Raw genomic sequence first — 17,811 nt, forward strand, 5'->3', positions numbered from 1 at the left:
ATAAATCAAATTCCAGGAGTTTATAGTCTTTACCACTAAATCATTTCCCATCTCCCCACGGTTGTGTCATAGTCCTACAGCTTGCATTCTTCTCTCTCACCTTTGACCAGTTTGCCTGATCTCCACAGTAAGCATGGGACAGGGAACAAGATCTTTCTTAACTACAGTCATTTTTCCTGGGCACATCTTGAGATCACCTTGCACTGTACAGGAAGCAAAGGAGACTGCAAATGCAGCCTCTGGCCTGCTCAGAAGCAGTATTCTGAACACACCTTATAGTTTATAACACCGTCAGATACATTTGGACACATTCTTTCTCAGGTGTCTGCAGCCTGAAGGCCAGGAGAGAGAGCAGGCAAGGCACTGTATAACACTTCTCCATATAATACTTCACAGCTTCTTTCCTTCCATCTTTCCAGTAATTCACTGTGTGAACAGAACTGTCAGACTGTGTAGCAGACAGACAGAATGGCCTTTTTTGACTGTATAAAACCAAAAAGTTTTCTCCTCTCCTAGGAATTACTTGTGGGCTGCATCCCTCAATAGAAAAAGCAGAGGCCATTTCTACAGGAAACACATACAGAAGTAATATAACCTTTGTGTGCACCTCTGGATACCGCCTTGTTGGGCCCCAGAATATCACATGTCTTGCCAATGGGAGCTGGAGTAAACCCTTGCCATCATGTGAAGGTAACTGTTTAGTTTCATGGCCTGACACATTCTAATCTGGGATGAGCAGTAGCTCCTCCCTTATGCTTGCATATCATATGATTCAGGGATTGAGCTGCTTTTGGGAAACAATTCTGTAATGTGCATTAAAAATGGTGCCTGAAAAATGAAATGCACCACAGGGTGCACTGCCTGTTACCAATCCAGAAAGAGCTTAGACAGCAGCTGTCCTAAGGTTTTAATCTGCAGTTTAACAAGGTTAATGAGAGATGAGGTTACTTGCCATTTTAGAAAATCAAACCCCTAACAAAAGGTGATGGGCTGCAAGGACAAGTGACTTTTCTCCCAGCAGCCTTCTGTAGTCCAATTATTAAATTGATATTCTCTTTCTGAACTTTGGGCCTCAAGGACAGTCTCAACAGCTCAGCCTTTAACCTTCATGCTTCTCACATGAATAAACACCCCAAATGCATGATGTGTACCATTTTGCTAATCACTGCATTCAGGTGCTCCCTCAGTAGATCCTGTTGCTCATGCCACAAAGCAGAATGACGGCTGAGCAAGAACTGTCTGTGTCATATGGACTGAGCTGTAGTGGCTGGAAACAAGGCTGTCAACACTGGAAGAGATCAAAAACTTAAGATCCCAGGTTCAAACAGATAGCCAGTATTGTTGGATTACTGTGTTCAAAAAGTAAAACATATAGAAGCAGTATTATAAACTTTTCAGTGTTCTCCATTCCTGGCTTCTTTGCCATGAAAAGACAAAGTCTGGGCTTCACACTTTTCCTCTCAGAAACACACTAGCTCATTTCTTGCCCATAACACTTCCTTTCAGCCTGTTCTTGTCCTTGCTCTATATACATTAGGTCTCCCAATCTAGACTCTAGACCCAGCATCCTGCTCACTTTTCATAGTGGCTCCTGGTATTTTTACATGGAGCTGACATGTTGATGCCTCCACACCTGGCTGCGCGCACAGATTCATAGTGGAGCAGCGTGCTGTGACACTTCACTGAAGACAGATAATGATCTTCCATTCAAGGCAAGTGTTAGGTTCCTGTCACCAGAGCCATGAAAACTTCATGAGGGCTAGGGACCATCAGATGGCAGTGTTGGGCAACCACGCAATGCACAGATCACTGCACTATGGTGCCCTAACGCTTTGCAAAACCTTGTAATATAAACCTGTAAAGTCGACAGAGGACATGCACATCAGAGAGGAGATCTCTAGTACATAGCCAGGCACTTAAGTCACACACTAGCAATGATGAACAGATGTCAAGAAGATCATCTTGGACAAAGCCGAACACAGCCACTTCACCAGCTTCTCTCTTCCTCTTGCCTGGCAGCCTTGCGTCTGTCTGAAAGCTTAATCTTCAGCCATCCCATTACAGAGACCATCTAGGAAAATCAAATGGAAAGTATGACACAGAGCAGCGTCCCTTGGGTAGCAATAGTAACCCAGCTTGGACTGTCTGCTTGCTGGCTTCAGAAACACAGCTCAGAATCCTGAGGGGAGCAATTAGTAATATAAGTGTCATCATCCTGCAGCAAACCCATCCTGCATCTCATCTGGTGTTTCTTGTCAGGTGAAAAGGAAGGTGCAAAGGGCTACAAAGTTCTGGGATATGTTTCAGTGGCAAGAAAGAGCCATTTCCATATTATGCCCCACTGACTTCAGTATGAAGTCATAAATTCATCCTCTCCTGTACAGCACTGCCACTTTTTGCTGACCTGAAAAACCTTTTCTCCATCACTGGGAGGAGCTCCTTCCCTAGCTGGGCTACATTTCCTTCCCAGGGCTACTGAACTCTCCCTCAGAGATCCCTCTTCATGATTTATTAGTTTGTGGCTGCTACTTTAGCTCTAATATCAAGCTGAATTGAAGAGCTCTTCCTTTGCAGAGACCAGATGCAAAGTTCCAGTTTACTTGCTGAATGGGAAGGCGATTTATGAAAACAATACAGTTGGGAGTACAATAGCATATTTCTGCGAGAGGGGATACAGCTTGGAAGGAGAACCCACAGCAGAGTGCACCAGAGATGGAAGATGGAGTAATCCCTTGCCTCTCTGTAAACGTGCGTGTTTGCTTTGTAATGAAAAAGTGGTCTCAATTTGTAAGCACTAAAAGCTAGACTGCTCTTCGTTTAAACTGACAGTAAATGAGAGCAACTTCTGCAGATCTTTGTGGAAATGTACTGTAATTTTCTTCCAGAGTACCATGAGCAGAATTTGTCACTTGTAGTTTAAAAAACTGTTTTGCCTTACATTGGGAGATTTGTTGGCATGCATCCCATTTTTGCAGAGGAACGAAGGGAGCAGTTACCAAGACATGTTAAAGCATTAACTTCTCTGAGTGTATTTTTGTGACAGTAAAAGAACGAGCTGTGTTCTGCATAGCTCCCTTTAGTTGGAAAGCTGACATAAAATGGAGCCAATTTTAGTGAACCATGTGGTGTATGAGGAGCAGGTGAGAGAAAAGTTTGACGAAGGCAAAACGGAGAATATTGTTTACAATTGAATATTCGGTGGATGTAAAGAAAAAAAAGCCAGACTCTTCTCAGAGGTGCACAGTGGTAGAATAAAAGACAGTGGACACAAGCTGCAACAAAGAAAATTCCAATTAAGTATTTGAAGAAACTTTTCAACATCATAAGAGTCAAACACGGGAATGGGCCCCCAAAGAGTACACGAAATCCCCATCCTTGGAGATACTCACATTCAGCTGGTCAAGTCCCAGAGCAACCTCTGACATACTTGGCCCTGCTTTGGGAAGGAGGTTGGACTTAAATGACTGTATAAATTAGTCTGTGATGCTACAAAAGATGCACTTTACACACGTGCGCACCATGCACACACACCCACAATAGCCTTCCTTGTTGCTGTATGTGTCTGTAACTAATTTTAAGATCTACTGTGATCTTTGGGTGGCTAATTGAGATATTTAATTTCTGTATTACGAAGGACTCGTAGAATTTTGATTTCAGGAAACTGGCATCAATCCCTGCTGTATATAGAGTCCAAACTTTTCCACATTCGTGGTGAGATCAATAGACCATGCAAACAATAGCAAGCTTACAGCCAGCAATAAATAAGATTATCAGAGAAATTCTAAATTCTCATGATTGTTATTTTAAGTCTCTGCTCAAAAAACTAGATTTTTGCTGCTCTTTATCAGTCCAGCCCTTCAGAACAAGAAGTAGGGTAGGTCTGGCTCTTTTCTATAGTAAGTTTATGGTAGCAGGAAGGACAAGAGGAAGTAGTTTAATAGTAAGAAGTAGGATATTCCCCGCTTAAATCCTTAGTATATCTTCTGTGGGCATTAATAGAGTGTGGTAGCAAGCAGAGAATCAAACCTTTTATTACTATTTTGTGACCCAAATCTGACAACTTTACATCAGATTGCAAATTGCACTTGTGTGCAGCATCCATTTTTATTGCTTATCATACTATTTAATTTTGAAATTTGTAGAAACCATTCTAAAGTATTTTCTTCCTTCCATACGTTTTTCCTCCCTTCTCCTTTTCCCTCACACCCTTTCTTTGAACAGCAAACCCTTGTCCTGTGCCTTTCATAATCCCAGAGAATGCCCTTCTGTCTGAGGTGGATTTTTACGTTGGTCAGAACGTATCCATCAGGTGCAGAGAAGGCTACCAGCTGAAAGGGCAGTCTGTGATCACCTGTAATGCTGACGAAACCTGGACTCCGGCAACAGCAAAGTGTGAAAGTGAGTACACAACATAGAGTTCTGCAGAGGCTTGGTACTTTCCAGAAGGCTGGAACCCTCAGCTGTACCACACAGGAGCATGACAGCACAGACATGTCAGCAGAGTTCTCCACCTAGATGCAGGTACTCTGGAAGAAGAGAGCTTTTGTTTGCTATTGCCATTTAGAGAGGTTGGTCACTCTGAGAGATCCAGGCACATAAAGACAACCTACAAAGTTCTACAGAAGAGCTGCTTCTTCTTTCTTTCTACCTGAGTTGTTTCTTTAAAAGTATCCAAATATGCCTATGTGGGTTGATGTCCTAGGAGCATTCATGCTACTATGTACTAGGCCCTACTCTAATTTTCTTTTTCATTTACCCTTTTGCAAGCACTGGATCTGGGATTGGTTGTTGGATACCCTAAATATCCTGAGAATGATTCCTGTGAGATTACAGGTGATGAGATGAGGGTTGTAGGGAGAGGTGCTGCCTTTTATTGTATTTATTGACATTGACAGAAGGCATAGTGGTGTCCTTTTGCAGGCTTTTTGGCTTCTTGCAAGCAATATTGTTTAGTTCAGACAATGGCATCACCTCACTCTACAAACATCACCTCACTGTACAAACCCAGTCTCCTGTGTATCCTGGGACCATCTGAAAGTTTCTGGCCTATATAGTGGATATAGCCACATTACTTAATGTTCCTGGCCATCTCCCTGCTCAATGGGTGTATGTACAGGTTTCCCCTGTGAGTATCTACACCATGAAGAAGCCCTACTTCCTGATTTACCATCAGAGGTGTCTCTCTGGCCCTTCCCAGGTCCTTTGTGCAAAGCACTGTGTCCAGGGTTAGAAACTGTATTGTGTAGGCATTGCAGCTCACCAGCCTCTGGGTCATTTCTTTCGTTTAGAGATATCTTGCGGCCCCCCAGCTCACACAGAGAATGCTCTGATTCGTGGTAGCTTCTATCAGTATGGAGACATGATCACCTATTCATGCTACAGTGGGTACATGCTAGAGGGGCCACTGCGAAGCATTTGCTTAGAAAATGGAACATGGACAACACCACCTACCTGCAAAGGTGAGTCTTTTCCATGAAAAGAAGCATATCTTAATTTACCATAAGCATGGAGGTGTCATCCTAGCTGCAATTAAAATTAAAGTGAAGTTTTTGCTAGTTTCAGTGCCATCATGGTTTCACCTGGGGCATTTAAAGTGCAGGGTGTTGCTTTATTTTCAAGTGAAAGAGAGGGCTTCCACAATTTTTCTCTTTAGTCCTTGCTAATCTACAGTTTCTTTTGCTCAAATGTTGTATCCCACACCTAAGTTCCTCTCTTCTTGCATCTTTTGTGATAAAGTGACGGTCATCTTTCTGACACACAGAGCTGTTTTAAGCACTGCCAATCAGTTCACAGTCAAAGATCAAGCACTGCAGAAAACAAAAGTAAGAGATCCAATGGGTGCTTAGTCTCTCACTGTGTTAAGAGCTTGGCAGCTCCTGAAAATTGTTTTGCAATAAAATACTTAAGGATAGGTTGATACAGCTCACTAAAGAATACACACTAAGTACTGCAGAAATTCATGGTTTTAACAAAATACCAGAGATAAAGTGTAGTCTTTCCACCCTTGGCATATCAGCAGGAAAATGTCACTTTTTGGTTTGCTGAGCTAAAAAATTCACTTGTTTAATTTACAAAATTAACTCTTTCACACTGAGGTTTTGAATGGAAAATGAGATAAAACATCACAAAACATAGAAGAGATGATAAACAAAACAAAAACAGATATAAGCATCTTCAAACATTTAACTTAAGGATGAGGTGTAAGAAAAGGGTTCGCAGGGCTTTGATGGAAAAGACCTTGTCATCTGTCCGTTTCCCTGTCAGAAGCTTGACTAGCCTTCTGCTGATGAGTAGCTATAGAGCAGTGACTTAGCTGCACCTTGGAGTCTTATCTCAGATGGCATAACATCAACCATACTATACGCTGAGCCTTACGTATTTTGTTTAGAAACGTATTAAAAGCAAAAAACCTTAGGGCACATCAGTGACCAGTCACAAGTTGCCGCATTCCCTAAGCTCAAGAACTCCCACAGAAGAGGGAAGGTGCCAGAACACTCATCTGGGAACGTAAGAGCCATCATCAAATTCTCAGGTCTGCCTCTCCTCCTGCAAGGCTCAGCTCCCTCTGTCCAAAATAGAAGCAACAATACTACTTCCCTCCTTGGGGATTTTCTGTTTAGGTCAGAAGCCCTTTGGAGATGGTGGTTTCTATACTGTGTTAAGCCTGACTAATTAAGGTACCCCCATCAGGTTTTCTTTATATGTATTCTGGCAGCAAAATATCTTGAATGTTAAGAACTAATCAAGATGAGTTGCCCTCAGAGCAGGCACTCTGTTAAAATTCTGTATCTGATAGTTATAATTGCCTTGCTTAAAAATCACAGATCAGTAGATCATTTTGAGGAGACCCAAAGCCGAAGAAGTGGGCTTGTAACTCCTGAATGTTTCAGGAATAGAGAAGCTGCTCCTGAAAAACCAGTTTCTCCTGGTTATGTGACCATGGCTTGACATTGCCATGAAGAATCACCTGTCAAGTAGCCAAGTAAAGATTTACAGTAAAAGCACATGAGTTACTTCAGCTGTCAAGAGGTAGCCAAAAGTCCTGTTAGAAATTTACACTCACAAAGCACCAAGCCCTTTCTGAAAAGTTTGCCAAATATCTCATCATTTCTTTCTAAACTGGTGGCTAGAGAATTCAAGGGATGTCTGCATGATAGCTACTCTGCCTAAGCTAGAATTAATTAGCAAAACTGTGTACATATAGATTCTTCAGCTGCCCCTTTATATTGCCAACTTTACTTTTTATTATTATTAATATTCGTTACACAGAACTCTACTCAATGCCAAGAGCTTTAGCTTTGTGCTAAGAGACATTCTTGCTATGGTTACTAGAAAGCTGGAAGGGCTGATCTGCATAAGCACTGTCAAACATGTGTCCTGTTTGCAACACCATGGAGTCTACTGGGACTGTTCAGAGGAATAAATATTAGGGAAAATTATTTCAAAAAATGAAGTGATGAGGTGGACAGATGATCAGGATGTAGTACAGCAAAACAAAGCAGAATAACCTGTCTTTTGGTATATTAAGGGAGAGGAATAACAATTCCCCTGCCCCCCACCCTTTTCACCTAAAAGGGGAACTAAAAAGGCCCCAAGATGTTTCTAGGAGGACCAACCTGTGTTTTCATGACACATGTCAAAATAATCTTTCAGAACTGCTTTATAATTCATTTGAGGGATTTGCCTAACAAAAGACCTACATGACGCAAGCCTTTGTGGTCTACATCAGAAGTGACATGAAAGCGCTCTTTGTAATGACTCATGCTGTATTTCTTGTTTTCGGCTCTGTGAGTTGATTATTAATGTGTCCTAAGCCTGCTTGAAACGTTCTGGCCCGGTTGAACAGGTTCGTTAGCGTAAATATTATAATTAAAAAGCAGATGTCGTTAGCCTCTTTGGGAGAGCTCTCATCACAGCTGCACTTGCCTGAATCACTGCTGGTTAGAGGTTGCAGGCCAGATTCTGATCTGAGTTTCAGGGGTGACAGGTATTAGCCTGGATCTGCCGATTGTGAACACCTGCAGGACTCAGCAGGCTGCACAGATGCACACAGCTTGTCTGACTCCCGATTTGTTCTCTCTGAAATGCTCTAAAATCTTTGTTGTCTGTTTGCTCTCTGCCCACATCTTGCTGACTGGGAGTGGTCAATGTGGTGCTGCCAACCAAAAAGTTCATACCCTGTCAGCAAACAAGCATTATAAGAGGGCAGCTGAAGCATGGAGGAAATTGTTCACTTGCAACCACAGGAAAGCTTTTTGGCAAAGCTGAGAACACATACCAGAAGTTACTTTTTCCCCTTAATACCCATGTTTGTCTAGCAGCAGTGTAATGCTATTGTGTCCTGTGGAGGTAACTCTCAGGTATGGATTAACAGGGGATCTCAAAGATTAAGATTGATACCATGGACGTGAGATCTGCTGCCACTAATTGAAGTCACAGCTAATGGTCCCCATTCTCTCCCCAGCACATCAGGACTGCATTAGCCCAGCTTGCCTTTACAATAGCAGAAAAAGAGAATGAGATCCCAGTTTAACTTCCTGCCCAAAGCCTTTCTCTGTTCTTGACTGTTGAGTGAAAAATAATCCCCACAGCTACAGACAGAGTCTCTGCCTGCCTAAATTGGTATACAACAAATGCACACCTAGGGATGATATTGTCTTACTCATTCGGTTTCACAAGCAGGGCCTGGGCAGAAATGCAGAAAAAGCCTGTCTCTGCCTGAGATCCTGGATCGCTGAGCAGAATGGAGTTGCCATCCAGAAATGATTTCCGTAACTCATGAAATATCTGCATGTTCTCCTTTGACAGAGAGAACATATATTTCAGAGACCATTTTTCATGGGCTTTGAATTTAATGTGGGATATCATTTATACACAAACCTTTTACCTCCCATCCCATTACACATTCATGGGATATTGTTTTAAGTGTTGTGGATCACACAAAGCTTTAAATGAGTTTTGATTCAACTTTGTAATTTTGCATTGCACAAAGGAAGTCTGTTTGGCACACTATTCTGCTTTAGTCAACACGCAGTGACAAGCTGTCTGCATAGCTGCAGATATCTTTACAACAAAAATTGTTCAAATCACCTGTTAAAATACTGCAACTTCTCTGAACCTGCCAGGGCCTAAGGAATCTTCCCATTCTCATTACCAGCTGACATTTGACAGGGAGGCTCCTCAGACTGAAAATCAAAATGGCAAAAGCTTTGGCCTCATTTCAACAGACTACAAGCTGTAGTTCGCAGTTTGGCATGGTTTAGCTGCATGCGTGACTCAAGTTTGTCTCTATCGGGAAAGATTTGCATTATTTCCAGTGCAGAGCTCAGGTCTGAACAGTGTTACAGTGTGCTAAACCACTGTTTGTATTTAATAGTAATATTGGACAAGATCTGAAACACTCAAAGCCTAAACTCCTATTTTGCTCACCTAGTGACTAATTAAAGATAGGATGCAATTAGCAGTTCAGACTGAGTTTCCTGAGGTTACTCTGTGCTCATAACTACCACTAATTAGAAGTTAGTCTGATTACTTATTTGTTCTGTTGTATCATCTCAAAGCCACAATTTTTGATCTGTATGTAGTATGTACACCAACGTGACAAGGAGTGTACTTCCCTAATGATCTTTAAGTCTAACATGTTTATACTTAGCTTTCCACCCAAAAGTAGTCCTGGTTTCCCTGGATGTGTTAGCCAAGATAGGGTGCAATGTCATAGAAACAGTGATGAAGTCCAAAGTCTGTCCATGCTAGCCATGGGCTAGCATGATAGAGCCCACTTCAAATTCCTGACTTTTGTGATCAGGTCCTTATTAACATGTGTGAGAGCCAAGGAGCACCAGTCAGCATGAATGCTAAGTGAAGTTTGTAATCACACTTTGGGTTCCACATGTAAACACTTCACTGTACCACTGCTGCAACCTTGTTGGTCACTCATATTACACTGGGTGATGGTACCAAAACAATTACTTGTTCTACCACGGTGTTTAATCTTACTTTTGACAAAACCTGTGTTATGCCAGACAGCATTATCCTGGTGTTTCATACCAAGAGTAGAAGAAAGCCTGATTTTATTTTGAAGTTAATTTAGGATGGGGAAAATGTAATCGTTTTTGTAAGGGGGTTTTGTTTTTTATGTTTTACAAAAATGATAGGGGAGAAAACATATTGTCAGCCTTGAAACATTGTCCAAATAATTTACCTAACTAAGGTAAAGTTTTCGTTCTTGCCATGGAAAATTTTTTATCTTAATAGTTCCCATGCTCTTGCTCCCAATACCTAGTCAGACACAACAGAGACAGAAAACGATGTAGCCCTTGAAAACAAAAGTTCTGTTTCTGAATTTTACTTTGTTCTGCTCTAAACTTTACAACTGCAAAGATCTGCACAAGATGCTGGATTACTAAGCATCTAATTAACCATCTTGAGTTTGTCATGGAATTGTATTGTTTTCAGCTGTCTGTCGGTTCCCATGTCAGAATGGTGGCATCTGTGAGCGACCAAATGCCTGCTCATGTCCAGATGGCTGGATGGGTCGTCTCTGTGAAGAGCGTATGTATATCATCCCTAAGTGTAATTTTAAGGGTGCTGTGGGTAAGACAAGTGAATTTACTGCAGTGAACCAGGTGGGAAAATTAAAGGCATAAAAGACAAAACCATAAAAATCATTACTTTATTTGGGTTGACAAATTAGAGAGAACAGAAAACTGATTGCTTGTTTCTAGACAAATGACCATGCCCTGACATCTCCAAACCAAAACAAGCACTTTTTTAATTGATGCAATTTTGTTTGTGGGTGCTCCTTTATTATGATTGAAAAACACACTGCTTCAGTTCTCCAAAGTCTGTTTCTAATAGCAAAACATGATAGTTTGGGGGAAGGAGCAGGCATTAGAACAGAAGAGATGTGAGTGTTCTGCTGGTGGCTGCATCTGTTTTTTTGCTTTCTCTTTTAATAGTATGTGATTATGAACCTGATCAATTCACGTTCAAATAATGCAACTGTGTCACCTTTTCCATGCTGTCCTTCCTGACCTGTGTACCTGTACCCTGCAAATTCTGGACTGGCTTTTGCTGGCCTGGAAATTTGAATAGTTAGAGAACTGAATCTGTTCTGGTTGAAAAGAGCCAAACCTGATTCTTGGGTCTGTTAGAGATTCCCTGGTTGGCATTGGGAATATCAGTTTTTGCCATGTTTCCCATTTTTTTCATTATGATTTTTAACATAAGGAATTTGGGAGGGCTAACCCTTTCATGCTGGCTTAGCTCCTGCATGAGAAGCCTTATTACTGTTACACAGTTAGGCATGGGTCTGCATGAATAGAAAAGGAAAATACCCTTACTGTGTTTAGTACTCTGTATGGCCCTGATGTAAAGCTTTAATGTGTCCAAGAACACTTGCAGCTGAGGTGGTGTCACAGTCCCTGGCTCTGAGTATACATGGAGACGTACAAAAAGATGTGGCACCTCCTCCTGTAGTTTATGAAGAGGAATGTCGTTCAAGCATTTTGCTAGGTAAATATATCACATCTTAAAATGATCCTCTGCAGCTTTGAGGTCTTCTCTGTGGTAGTGTCAGTTCCACATGGCACATATTAGCTGTAGATACAGAATGAGGAGAAGAGGTTTTCAGCAAGTTTTGTCCTTCTGCATTTAGAGAAACTCCAGCTATGTGGTGCATTCATGCAAACCCTCTTGCTGTCCCTCTGTCTGTCAGTACCACCACAGCCAGACATGCAAACTCAGCCCTGTATGTTTCACAGTTCCAACAGAAGATGACTGAGCCCTGTGTGTGGCAGAGTTGTGTTTGGTATGCCACAACTGATTTCCTTATCAATTAGTAATGATATTTCATTCATTTTTCAGGATGAGCAGACAGATTTTATGCCCCTAGTCATTTTGGTCTGTCATCCCAGTTCAGACCCTGTTTTCCTATATGAGGAAAATGAATAGGCAGCTGACTAGCAAGATCACACTTCATACAGATACAGGCACTAGCTCTCTTTTTTTTTTCTTGTTTAGTCTGGCATAGGTAGTGAGGAGAGGGGAAAGGGATTGCCACAGTTGGTTAGTGCCACCTCAGTTTTTCACCATTGCTTGTCAATCAAGGTGCACTGGTGAACAGAAAAGATAGGTTTACTCTTTGGAGTTAAGGGCCTGTTCTGGAAGTCAAAGTGATTTTTGAGTGCTAGCATTGAGCACTGATCTGTCAGGATCAGGCCACAGGTAAGGCCACAGAGCTCTGACAGAATTCAGTCACCTTGTAGTTCACAGTACATTTCACAGATAATCAGTCCTCTTCCTGAGATGTCCCTGACCACCCTAAAAAACATGCATAGCACTACTGGTTTAATGATACAGACAAGTGATTCTTTGTGGTATGGGTTAGTACCTGTGAGCTTTATAGTAGTTCACTATTCTTTTCTTATCCAGGCTGACTGCACCTGCTCAGCTTGACCTCTGCTGTGCAGCAGAACAGGAGGAACATCTGCATCAGTCCTCTGCAGCCCACATCCACCCTTCCAGTATAAAGCTTCACTGGAAGTGCCACTCAGGGGTCCCAGTTTGAGGCCCAGCTCAACTCTTGCTCTTATTAGAGCATGTTCACACAAGTATTTCATTCAGTTAGGTTAGTGGAAATGGTAGTCTTGTGAAGGTACTTGAGTCATGAATAGTATGCACCTTGGACAGTTTTGAAGATCTGCTCACACAAGCCTTAGAGCTTGAGTGGTTCTCAGTCCAGAGGCCATCAGCTGCTTGGTATCTTCCCCAAAGCTTCTAGCTACAGTCAGTCTGTTGCACCAAAAATGCCTTGTATCAAAGCTGTCTTTCCATGGGGGGCTTGAAGTGTCATGTTTGAGCATGTTTTCACTGTCCAGACTAAGTGCTTTTCTATGGGCAGGGCATAGATTAACTTGGTTTGGATGTCACATTGTGGGACCCCAGGCAATCTGCAGTCAATCCAGTTGTTTGTAATTAAAGCATGAACTGGTTTTGTTAGCCACTGTCACAGAAGTGGGCAATGTCTGTGGATATGACATGTGAGAAACAAGCAAACAGCCTCTCTCAGTTCCAGTGATCACAGAGCCTACAGGCACCAGAGGACTCTAGCAACTGCCCCATCCAGTCTGTCCATTTGTTTGTCATCATTCCTCCTCATTTCTGGCTGCGATGCCGGTCATATTTGCTGCTTATGCCTTCTGGGTAGATCCTACTCAGTGCCGCTGATGCTGCATGCAAACACCTAGAGAGGTAGTAGAGTTTCTAATTAAACATAAGTTCATTTCTTGCACACTTTGTTCTTTGCTTTCATGGGAGATAATTCTTTCACTGGTTCTCTTCTCCTCTCCTTAGCAATATGCATTCTGCCGTGTCTCAATGGAGGTCGCTGTGTAGCCCCTTACCAGTGTGACTGCCCCCCTGGATGGACTGGATTGCGCTGCCATATGGGTAAAATTCCTCTCACCTACATTTTTTTCTCACATTTTGTGACTCCACTATCAATACCTAGCACAGTTTGGTAAGGACTCTGTAGAACTACTAAGCTTCTCACAGGAAGACCCAGGCCTGCAATAGTATTCCTGGAGTATTTGCTGTCCCCAGCTGCAAACTATTTTCAGAATGGCCCCCTGATGAGTCTTTAAAATCCTCAGAAAAGTTTGCTCACAGAAAGGACAGACAGCATTCACAGGAGCACTCTCTGCAAAAGTGCAGAGGAGAGAGGATTTCCAAAGAGAACAATAAAACTACTGTCAATTTCAAGATGAATTAGAATTTTGTTTTCATCTTCAGCACATGCAGGTCACCATTAAACTCATAAACAAGATGCAGGTACAACAGGTTTTTTCACCAAATAGCTATATGATTTGGGGGATTCCCACTTACTGCCTGAGTTCTGAGCTAGGCAAAAGGGCAGAGAAAAGCACGGATTTGTTTAAGGATGGTTGCATTTAATGGGTACATGGGACCCATGTAAGGTACTATATACATAGTATGTGGGTATCTTACTTTAGGTATTATTTTAATTCTCTGAACGAATTTAACATGCATTTTAACATAAACTGCATTTTACTAGATCTCTTACTTGCACCTCACCAAGGCTGAAGGGCATGTAGCACACCAAAACAGTGAGGGGAGTGATTCTAGGCTCCAGACCCATGTCCTGGCAATTCAGCTTTTGTCAGATGAGATTGATTTGCAATTACCTGAGCCTGAGTTTGAGATATATCCATATCAAAGCTAAACAAATGTCAGTTTTCAAAAGGCTTGTCTCTGTGGAAATAGTCAGTAAAACTTAGAGCAATGGAGTGATCATTGAAATGTCTTTAAATCATTATTAAATCTCCATCAGTAATGTTAACTGTTTTTAAAAATTATTTTACAGTTTGTTCACTGTATTTTTATTGTCCAGGGGCTCCTTAACTGATTGTTAACAGAGCCTTAACATGAAAGGCCAGTTTTGCCTTCCTGCAAGACTTTGGAGTGGCTGATAGAGTGAACTGGAGGAGGAATTCGTGCTTTTCTTAATGAATGTTCATATGATTTGTTCAGCTGATAAGAATAGTGAGTCAGGGGGATAAGCTGTGTGACACACTGCAAACCCAATCATCCTGCAGCAAATTGAAATTACAGAGTGAACATTTCAATTAAGAACTACTGTCCTTTGAAGGGACACTTACCTAGCACATAATACATCATTCCCTCTCATATTTCATAAACTTTGCAGCTACAACAGCATAGGTGGTTGAGGAGGATAGATGACTTTTTCACTTTTGGGCCAGCAATTCAAATCTGTTCAGACTGCCTTGCTTGCAGTAGCTACAGAAAAAATTCTAGTGAGCTACTGCATCTGTGCCAAACCCATTCATAAAAGCCCATAACCACTGCTCATGAAATTATTAAACCACTCTTCATTTTACTTACTGGTCTTGACCTTTTGTCATGACAGAGAAAAGTGAAATGAGAAATATTTGGATTAACTGTTGATCTCAGAGGAATAATATTGTGCCTAAAGGGAGAGATAAAGATGTTTCATTCATATGCTCTATTCCAGAATCAGAAGTCATTTTCAACATGACAAACGTGGTGCAGTTAATTGCACAGGGATGGTCCACCTCTATAACCTCGTTCTATTGTTTGTTTTTGGCCCAGAGGAATCAGAGGAGTGTATGTCCATCTCCTTTTGCATTCTGTGATTACTCATTCCTATTTTCTGTAATTCCATATTAATCAATGTTTCCTGATGCATATTCCTTGCAAAAATAATACCCCGCAGATGTGCTCATTGGTATCTTTAGGTCTGTCCTCTAGACATAATGTTATCTGCTTCAAAGACTTTTTCTTTCAGCTTTCCTCCAAAACTGATAGGAAAACCTGAAGCTTTGACTCTTGTTTGGTTACTGGAGGTCCTTCGGTTAGGCTGTTACACAAAAGCAGGTTGCAACCATTTCACCTCTATCCCAGCACAACCCGATCAGGGAAGATAGTGTTTGTTTTCTAATTCAAATGTCCTGTACTGCTTAGTCACAACTCTGCTTCCTTTCCTTACCTCCATACAGGTGTCATTGTCATACTCTTCCCTTGCTGTTGATCTGTAAATGGCTTTCTGACCTTTAACTTCCTTTGTTTATGCTGCCTCTTTCTATACTTTTTTACCATGTGTGGTGTTTGCTTGTCTTGGCTATTGTCTAGCTGTCATATTCCTTCCAAATAAATACCAACATTTAAACACCTACGTTTTCTTCCTAGAAATAAGGCCTATTCTTCTGTTGATCTTCTGACTCTTCTAGTTCCTTCTCCTGCTTCCACTAGCACTCCTTTTATTGCCTCAACTTGAGGCAAAAAGAAAAGTATTTTTAAGGCAACATAAAATAATACACTGGCTGTTTCATGCAGCTCGTACACTGCAGCAGACAGCAAAAGTAGTAAAGAGGTCAAATCACATTCAGCAGAGATGTGCTTCTAAGGCTGCCCTTTTCAGAGCAAACCTTCTTTCACAACAGACTCACAGCTGATGTTTAATATTGTCACTTTGAGAGTAGTCTGTTCTTAACAGAATAATGCAGGCTGAATTTTCAGTGCCCTGTTTCTTAATCAGCTTGTTGTGAGTGTGCTCATTAATGCAACTCTGTGTATGTATTTGTTTGCAGCTGTTTGCCACTTGCCTTGCTTAAATGGTGGGAAGTGCATACGACCAAATCGGTGCTATTGTCCTTCATCGTGGACTGGACATGACTGCTCTAGGTAAGTGTGGCAGAGCACTGTCCCACAGCTATGCCAAAGCACCCTACTGAACACTAAATCTGAAGAACATGCAATTAGTTTCTCACATTCTGAGCATCTCTAAATCCTGAAAATCAGTGGTCATTGGATAGCTCATGATATATGGGCAATATGGAAAGACCTTAGAGAGTACTCTTTAAATGACTGCCAAACTTCTTGAAAACTTAGACAATGGTATATTTACATGTAAGCAGACAGGCAAACCTGCAAGGTTTAGCCTTATTTTTAAGGATGTGAATGGAAATGTCTGTTGTGATGTGATACAGAATGTTCTTCAGGAAATTTGGGTGGCCTGCTGGGTACAAGTGTTCAGTTTGAACTGTATATACCTCAGCTGGGTCCAGGTTCAAGACTAGGGTCATGCAACAGATGTTATAAATAATAGCTCTTCTTGCACCTAGTGTTGAGCGATGTCATCATTTAAAGAGTACAACACAGTGCCTCAGAGTCAAGTCCCAGTTCAGATCACCTGGCAGTGTGGTCCCTGTATCAAGACCCCCAAGGATTTGGTTCTCCTGTGCTCTGTTTTAGAGAGTTTTACCAGTGCTTGTGTTTTGGTTTGCTGTTCATGTCTAATGGGACCAGTAGCAGACTGGGTTTTCAAATCAGTGAGCCCCATCACCATGCAAGGCAGCGTTTACAAGTCTTAGTTGTAGCTGTTTTTTGAAGTTAACTTGTGAAGTTTGGGTGTTTGACTTGGGGGGCAGTCTGAAGAGGACTCAAGTTTTTCATTGGAAAGCTGTTTTATTTCATGGTGCCATTAACAGTCATTTACATCCCTGAAGAGGTAAGGCAGGTGAATGGTAATAATGTTGTTGTGGTCAAGAATCAGATACAGTAACAAAACATGCAGCATGAGTTCTCCTGCTTCCTGCATGGAATATTAATGAGAGCCATGAAACACATGCTAGCAGAAATATTTATACTTCAATTCACATAGGCTTCTACTGAACACACTGGTCATTATCCTGGAGAGCTAAATAAATTAACAGCTGAATATTAATATTTTTCTCCAGGATACAGACAAAGCCTGTGACATTGTACATTTTTTCTCTTCTTTCTGGACAGGCAGTGACAGACATTCTTCCCTGTCTCTCTGATACACTGTTTATCTTAAAGCTATAGGAAAGATGCTTGTTTGAGAAATTACCTTGTCCAAAATTAATAGTTTTAATTTGTCAGCTGTGATTATTTATGCCTAAGTGAAGCAACTTAAATGTACTGCCAATAAACAGCATCCAGCTTTAGACTGAAAGCTACACATCTGAAGTCTGATAGTATTTCCATTTAGGACATGAAACAGAGAAGCCCAAATCCAGTGGATTTAGCAGTCAAAACTTATGGATTTTATTTCTGAAGCAAAGCAAAGTTTCAGGCTGTTACCAAACTGCACTCCCCTTGTTTAGTTTTTTTGGTCCAAGTCCACAGCTCTGTGCAGCATTGTGAGGTCTGAGGGAAGGTGGATCATTAGCCCTACAGGCTTGTGGTCTAGCAGCTCATCCCTTCAAGAGCTGTTTGAGAGGAAGTTTC

General features: G+C 41.5%; 1 protein-coding gene across 1 annotated transcript in view; it reads left to right on the plus strand.

Annotated features, from left to right (window-relative positions):
• The window catches only part of SVEP1 (sushi, von Willebrand factor type A, EGF and pentraxin domain containing 1), a 134,708-nt gene that overhangs the window by 113,918 nt on the left and 2,979 nt on the right, over positions 1–17,811 (plus strand). Inside the window, exons 42-47 of the mRNA XM_074931869.1 lie at positions 2,575–2,748; positions 4,222–4,398; positions 5,289–5,459; positions 10,456–10,551; positions 13,354–13,449; positions 16,149–16,242. Of these exons, the coding sequence (XP_074787970.1) occupies positions 2,575–2,748; positions 4,222–4,398; positions 5,289–5,459; positions 10,456–10,551; positions 13,354–13,449; positions 16,149–16,242 (808 nt within the window). The remainder of the gene's footprint in view (positions 1–2,574; positions 2,749–4,221; positions 4,399–5,288; positions 5,460–10,455; positions 10,552–13,353; positions 13,450–16,148; positions 16,243–17,811) is intronic.

Source organism: Athene noctua, chromosome Z (genome assembly GCF_965140245.1).
Source record: "Athene noctua chromosome Z, bAthNoc1.hap1.1, whole genome shotgun sequence".
Lineage (NCBI taxonomy): Eukaryota > Metazoa > Chordata > Aves > Strigiformes > Strigidae > Athene > Athene noctua.